The sequence below is a fragment of the Solanum pennellii genome, chromosome 9 (genome assembly GCF_001406875.1).
Source record: "Solanum pennellii chromosome 9, SPENNV200".
Lineage (NCBI taxonomy): Eukaryota > Viridiplantae > Streptophyta > Magnoliopsida > Solanales > Solanaceae > Solanum > Solanum pennellii.
In genome coordinates, this window is record NC_028645.1 from 33,337,800 (window position 1) to 33,345,306 (window position 7,507).

The following is a 7,507-nucleotide window of genomic DNA, read 5'->3' on the forward strand; positions in this document are numbered from 1 at the left end:
TTATCGATTATCTTCATGATAATCTGGAGAAATAAAATCATGTAACCCTTCCAGCTCTCTTCCACAACCTACACTGTTCATCACTTCATTAGATAGAAGATTCGAAGAGCTGTGGGTAGATCTTTGGTGTAATTCTAGTTGGAATCTCTTCGTCTCTTCCTCCCGTATAATTTTTTCCAGGTCCGGTGACCTGACTAGAAATCCTTGCGGCTGTGCCGCAATTTTGGCAATGTTTGTAGTTACTATTAGGTACCAATCAACTAGACGTTACATCGTTAGTGACAGATGTTACGTGCTTTCTCCTAATGAGAAAATTCTAGTGAGATTTTTAGAGAGAGGAAAAATTTAGAAAATGAGGAAGTCATGCAATATCTATGTTTTATTGTTTAATATTAGAGTTTTGATATTTTGGTGTTTGGTTTTAGGGTTAGAGTTTAGGGTTAGGGTTAAGGATAGGGATAGGGTTAGGGTTCGTGTTAGGGATAGGGTTAGGGTTAATGTTTAGGGTTTATTTTAGGTTTTAGGTTTTCAGGTTTAGGGTTTTTGGCTTAAAATCTATGGTTAAGTGTTTAATGTTTTTGTTTTGGTATTTTGGTCTTGGGGTTTCAGGTCAATGGTTTAGGGTTAGGGTTAGGGTTTGGGTTAGCAATTAGGGTTAGGGTTTAGGGTTTTTTGGGTTTTAGGATTTTTGGTTTAGGATTTGAGGTTTAAATATATAGTTCAGTGTTTAATGTATGAGATTTCGTATTTTAGACTTAGGGTTTGGGGTTTAGTGTTAGGGTTAGGGTTAGGTTGTAGATTTTTTTTAGGTGTTATGGTTCAGAGTTTAGCATTTGAAGTTTAAAATCTATGGTTTAGTATTTATTGTTTGGATTTTTATATTTTAGGCTTAATATTTCGAGTTTATGGTTTAGGGTTAGGGTTAGGGTTATTATTATTTTTTAGGTTTTTTTGTTTAGGGTTTAGGATTTGAGTTTTAATATAAATGGTTTAGTGTTTAATATTTGGGTTTAGGTGTTTTGGGCTTGGGATTTAGGGTGTATCATATGGTAATGGTTATGGTTAATGTTAGGGTTAGGGTTAGGGTTTATTTTTTTAGGTTTTAGTATTTACGGTTAATGATTGAGGTTTAATATCTATGGTTTAGTGTTTAATGATAGTGTTTTGGTATTTTGGGCTATGGATATAGGGCTTTGGACTTAGGGTTAGGGTTATGAATAGTGTTAGGGTTAGGGTTCGTGTTAGGGATAGGGTAAGGGTTAGAGTTAGGGTTTACAATTTTTTTAGGTTTTAGGTTTTGGGGTTTAGGGTTTATGTTTTAGGGATTGGGTTAAGGATAGGGTTAGTGTTACGGTTGAAGTTTTTTTTTCTTTTAGATATGGGGGTTTAGGCTTTGATGTTTTAAATCTATGGTTTAGTATTTAATGTTTGGAATTTGGTATTTTGGGACTTTTTTATAAAAGAAAAAGTACAAAGAGGGGGTCATAAACCTTACCTCCGACCTATAGTGGTATAGGGTTAGGGTTAGGGTTAGGGTTTAGGGTTTTTATTTGTTTTAAGTTTTGGGGTTTAGGATTTTTGGTTTAAAATCCATGTTTTAGTGTTTAATGTTTGGGTTTTGGTATTTTGGGTTTTTTTTCATATCTTTTAATGGTAGAAAATCAAGTTAATGCACTAAATAGTAACAAGCATGTTCCATTTGTCTGATAATGAACTTTAAACATAAAACATAACAGCCACTAACAGAGAACTGCTGGTAATACAATACTAAATTGAAAACTCTCATTTTTCAAGAATGGTAACACCAAATAGAAAACTTATTGTTGTCCAACTGAAGCATTTTTCTTTGGCTAGATCCTATCAAGAGCACTATCGGCATCTCCCTGGGTTTGAATTAATCCAAAGAAAGCATAAGTGGTGAACTGGCCAGTGTATCGGCCAGACTCATCCAAATGGCCCACATTGAGCTGAACAAATGCATGATCCTTGGAAGTTATCAGCCTGTTAGTGGCAGAGAACTTCCTAGGGATGTAAAGGTCCATGTTTTGTCCCTCGTCATTCTGCATCTTGACAGTGGCTTTACACAAATATATTTAGAAGGGAAAAACACCTCCAAGACTTACTGACGACACCAACGGATGTGCTTGGTATTTTGGGCATGGGATTTTGAGTTAATGGGTTAAGGTTATGGTTAGGGTTAAGGGTAGACTTAGGGTTAGGGTTTAGTTTTTTTTGGGTTTTAGTATTTTGTGTTTAATGTTTGGGTTTAAGATCTATGGTTTAGTGTTTAATGTTAGGGTTTATATTTTAAGGTTAGGTTTAGGGTTAGGGTTAGTGTTAGGGTGTATATTTATTTAGATTTTATGGTTCAGGGTTTAACATTTGAGGTTTAAAATCTATGGTTTAGTATTTAATGTTTGCATTTTGATATTTTGGGCTAAGGGTTTCAGGTTTATGGTTTAGAGTTAGAGTTAGTGTTAAGGTTAGGGTTGGGTTAGGGCTAGGGCTTGGGTTTAGGGTTTAGGATTTGATGTTTAATATTAATGGTTTAGTGTTTAATATTTGGGTTTTGGTAATTTGAGCTTAGGGTTAATGATTTATGGTAGGGTTAAGGTTAGGGTTTAAGTAGTTTTTTAGGTTTTAGGGTTTCGGGTTAAGGATTTGAGTTGTAATATCTATTATTTAGTGATTAATATTAGGGTTTTTTATTTTCTGTTTTGGATTTAGGGTTTAGGGTTTAGGTTTAGGGTTAGGTTCTTATAAGGATTAGGGTTAGGGTTAGGGTTTAGAGGTTTCATTAGGTTTTAAATTTTGGGGTTTAGAATATTTCGTTTAAAATCTATGTTTTTTTGTTTAGTGTTTGGGTTTAGGTAATTTGGGCTTAATGGTTTGGGTTAATGGCTTAGGGTTAGGTAATTAGGGTTAAGGTTAGGGTTTAGAGTTAGAGTAAGGTTAGTGTTTAGTTCTTTAGGTTTTAGGGTTTGTTGTTTAGGATTTGAGGTTTGAAATTTATGGTTTAGTGTTTAAATTTTGGGTTTTTGTATTTTTGATTAGGGTTTTTTTTGAACTTAGGGTTAAGTGTAATCTATGGTTTAGTGTTTAAATTTTGGGTTTTTGTATTTTGGATTAGAGTTTTTTTTTGGACTTACGGTCAAGTGTTTAGCATTTAGGGTTAGGGTTAAGGTTAGGATCTGGGTTAGGATGTAGGTTTTTTTTTTAGGTTTTATGGTTTAGGGTTTAGCATTTGAGGTTTACAATCTATGGTTTATTATTTAATGTTTTGGTTTGGTATTTTTTGCTTGGGATTTTGGGTTATTGATTTAGGGTTAGGATTAGGGTTAAGGTTAGGATTAGGGTTTGGGCTAGGGTTATGGTAAGGGTTTGAGTTATTGTTTAGGGTTAGGTTTAGTCTTTTTTTTAGGTTTTAGGGTTTGTTGTTTAGGATTTGAGATTTAAATCTATTTTTTAGTGTTTAATGTTTGGGTTTTCGTATTGTGGACTTGGGGTTTTTTCGGACTTAGGGTTTAAGGTTTAAGTTTAGGGTTAGGGTTAGGATTAGGGTTAGGTGTAGGTTTCTTTAGGATTGATGGTTCAGTGTTTAGCAGTTGAGGTTTAAAATCTATAGTTTAGTATGTAATTTTTGGGTTTTGATATTTTAGGCTTAGGGTTTCAGGTTTATGGTTTAGATTTAGGGTTAGGGTTAGGGTTAGGTTTTTTTTTTTTTTGGTTTTTAGGTTTAGGTTTAGAATTTGATGTTTAATATCAGTTCTTTGGTGTTTAATGTTTGGGTTTTGTTATTTTAGGCTTTGGGTTTAGGATTTATGGTAGGGTTAGGGTTAGTGTTTAGGTTGTTTTTTAGGTTTAAGGCTTTCAGGTTAAGGATTTGAGTTGTAATATCTATGATCTAATATGAAATGTTAGGGTTTTTGTATTTTTTTTATTTGGATTTACGTTTTAGGGTTTAGGATTAGGGTTAAGGATAGGGTTAGGGTTACGGTTCTTGTTAGGGTTGGGGTTAGTGTTTATAGGGTTTTTTATGTTTTAGGTTTTTGTGGTTTAGGATTTTTGTTTAAAATCTATTGTTTTTTGTTTAATTTTTGGGTTAACGTATTTTGGGCTTAATGTTTCGGGTTAATGGTTTAAGGTTAGGTAACTAGGGTTAAAGTTAGGGTTAAGGTTTAGACTTTTTTAGGTTTTGGAGTTTGTAGTTTAGGATTTGAGGTTTAAAATCCATGGTTTAGTGTTCAACGTTTGGGTTTTCATATTTTGGACTAGGGTTTATTTGGACTTTATTTTTTTTACATGAATGACCCTTGTGGTGGGTCAGGGGCTAATCAAAACCCCCAGGCCTTATAATTAAAAAAAACAAAGAATTACATGAAGGGGGACATAAACTTTACCTATGGTCCTATGGTGAGTATAGAGTTGACTTACGCACTAAGGTTAGTCAACTCAACCTCTTACATTGAGATGTAATCTATTAAAAAACTAAGCATTTAGAGAGGAATCCTCTCCTTACACAAATTTTCTAAGAAAACATAAATTAGGAGACTCTCCCTTCACACATATAAAAGAAAGCCTATTCAAATAACTATGCTAAATCTATAGTCTATGAATATGCTTATTATTCCATTTGTCCAATTGTGAATCTGGATATCTTTGTTCCTCACCTTTGCTGAATCTTGTCATCTTTATTTGCTAACTTTGCTGTAGCTTTCGCCTTCCTTTGCTAACTATGTAGTTGTAGTAATATATAAAATTACTACTTAGTATTAAATGCATTCTGATTACTGCCTGCTATCTTTGTACCTGCAACAACAAATATACCATACAACATACAGAATATCTATATATATATAATACATAATATATGTTATAGGTAAATACTGTGAAGAAGTCAAGGAGGTTGTTTAATCTTCCTCATCTTCCTGCGTCTGAAGTTTTGTACTCCCATTTTCTCTCGAATATAACTATCTTTTGCAGCCTGTGTTCTAGTCATTTGTCATTAGCGATAGCTCTATCTAGTCTCTTCCAAACTCTTGCATTAGCATCCCTTTGATTACACCAAGTGAAAAGAATCCATGTGTAACCTAGATCAATTAAACCACAAGCTTCTATCACACTAATAGAGTCAAAACTCTTATTGATGTTATAAGGGATTCCCCCTAACTTCTCTTCTATAGATGTGATGACATTAAAATCACCAATAGTACACCAAGGGATATCAATATTATAAAAGTGTAGTAATCTATCCCACAAAGGTCTCCTCAGATGTTCTTTACATTTAGAATCTACACAGGTCAACAAGAATTTCTCATTGAGATCTTCTAGTCCAAATTCCCCTGTAATATGCTGGTCATTGATCACTAAAAATATTGACAATGAGTTCCTTAGACCAGAGCAACAAAATTTTACCATTATCATTGCTAATTGCATTATCCATTTGCAATTGCATCCTCACAATGTTAAGCTGGTTATTATTTGCAAAAGGTTCTAGAATAACAACCAAATCTAGATGATGCAATTTTCTTAAGGTTTGGAGTCTTTCCAAAGAGCTTTTGGTATCAATACTCCTATCATTCCAACATATGGTTTTAAACATTAAGAACCTTTGGATTTAGATTTTGTCATGGGCCTGCTAGAGGTTTCAGAAGTACATGGGTGATGTTGAGAAGCTTGTATGTCCTGTTTCCTACCTCTAGGAGACAAACCTTGCTTTGCACTAATTTCCTGAATTTCTTGGGACCATAAATTCTTTGTCTTGGGACCTAATCCTGTACCCTGAGGATTTTTGATTGGAGGTCCTTCATCCTTAGAATCATACATAGATTAATTATTAGGATCCCACTCATCCTCTGAATTAATAGCCTCATAATCATCATGTTCTATATTTTCTTTATTTTTTCCAGCATCACTCAATTGCTGCTTTTTCTTTTTAATATTATCTCTTTTCTTTTTACTCAACCTACTTCGAGATTTATTATTAAACCTTTCAGTCTGTTGACCTGTATTAGGATCAATCTGTTTTCTAGTTTGTTTACTGTCTATTATTGGGGCATCCAGGTTTCTAGAATCAGTCACTTTGGATACCCCTTCCTTCATATTAATAGGTATCTCTTGAATTCCCCCTTCCATACCTCCAATAGCTACACCTTCAGATATACCAGTATTTAGGGGTATAGGAATTAGGAGCATTGAGTCAATACCTGTTTTGTTTACAGTATCTTGTTGGTGACTTCCTTTGTCTTTTTCAGTCTCTGAATCATCTCTAGTTACATCCTGATTTTTTGATTTGTTTTTATATTGCTGTTTAGTTTCAGTTGAAGTAACTTGAGGCCTTTGTTCTTGTGTCTAATATGTATTTTTCCTCCTTTCCTCAACTCCTTTGATCACTTCCTGCATTTCCAAGTCCATATAAGTATTTTTTGTAGGAATAGAGGTTATACCTGTTTGTTCATGATGTTGTTGAACTACTGCTCTGTTTGTATTATATCCAGGTTGTTGTTGATTATTACTCTTTCTCCTTTGAGTTTGCCATTCTTGTTGCATATTTTTTTGATTTTTCTCACCTTGATAAACTTGTTTCTGGGCAGCTTCTTCCCTTATACCTGTTTCCTTGTTATCATAAACCTGCAACTCTCTTTGAACATTATGAGTATTGTATTTTCTAGACCTATTTTTATCCAACTGTTTCTTTTTTTTTATTATCCTCATCTCTTTGTTTAATAATGCAATCACACTCTTTATGACCTTGATCTTTACAGTAAAAACAATAATCAGGGACACTATCATACATAATTTTCTTCCATCTACCATCTGTATTATCCTCCCCAATATAACCTATCCAAATATAAGGAGGTCTATCTTTAGTGAGATCTACTTGAACCTTAACCCTTACTTGACTTCTCCTAGTTTTGTTTATAGTAGCTGAATCAAGATACAACACTCTACCAATAGGAGATAATAAATTAGTAATAAATTCCTTATTATAACAATGCCAAGGTAGTTCCGGAAGAGAAATCCAAATTGGTACTAAAGGAGTTTCTTCTTCTTCTTTGAAATTAGGAGTCCAAGCTATAGTTTGCCCCTCAATAGTCATTCTTTGCTTGGTCCAAACCATGTTATAATCTAGCTCATTATCTAAATCAATATAAACATGTCGAGAATTATAATGAGCTATATTCACTCCCCCAGAGAGTTGTGTTTAAAAGATGAAGTTATTTCTAACTAATTAAACTCTAGGCATCGTATAAACAAATTTTCCTATCACAGTGAATTTACAAACAACAGCTAAATCAGAAATAACTTCATTTTTAACATAAAGAACAACAGGTTAACCTTGTTTAGTGGTAATTTCTGGATCAGACAACTTAATACTCACACCACTCTTCGATTGATTATATCTCAGTCTATCAGTATAAGTTTGAATAATAGATTAGGGGACAGGTTCTTGAACTTGATCTTGTCTAGGAAAATTATTACGATTTCCTAAAGATTGATCAGTTTT

The 7,507-nt window shown here is 33.6% G+C and overlaps 1 protein-coding gene across 1 annotated transcript; it reads right to left on the reverse strand.

The window, feature by feature from the left end:
• Positions 1-1,850: 1,850 nt before the first annotated feature.
• Positions 1,851-5,826, reverse strand: LOC107030101. Its single transcript, XM_015231499.1, has 3 exons — positions 5,610-5,826; positions 5,416-5,493; positions 1,851-2,077 (listed from the first exon to the last, which is right to left on the reverse strand). Exons 1-3 carry the CDS (start codon positions 5,824-5,826, stop codon positions 1,851-1,853), a joined length of 522 nt encoding a protein of 173 aa, XP_015086985.1.
• Between the last annotated feature and the right edge of the window lie 1,681 nt (positions 5,827-7,507).

Excerpts from the sequence above, each read along its gene's own strand:
- LOC107030101 (XM_015231499.1), bottom strand. The coding sequence starts at position 5,826 with ATGTATGATTCTAAGGATGAAGGACCTCCAATCAAAAATCCTCAGGGT. Across the intron at positions 5,494-5,609 it reads GACAAAATCTAAATCCAAAG|AACCTTTTGCAAATAATAAC; the intron begins GTTCTTAATGTT and ends TTGTTATTCTAG. Across the intron at positions 2,078-5,415 it reads TGCAATTAGCAATGATAATG|CCACTGTCAAGATGCAGAAT; the intron begins GTAAAATTTTGT and ends ATTTGTGTAAAG.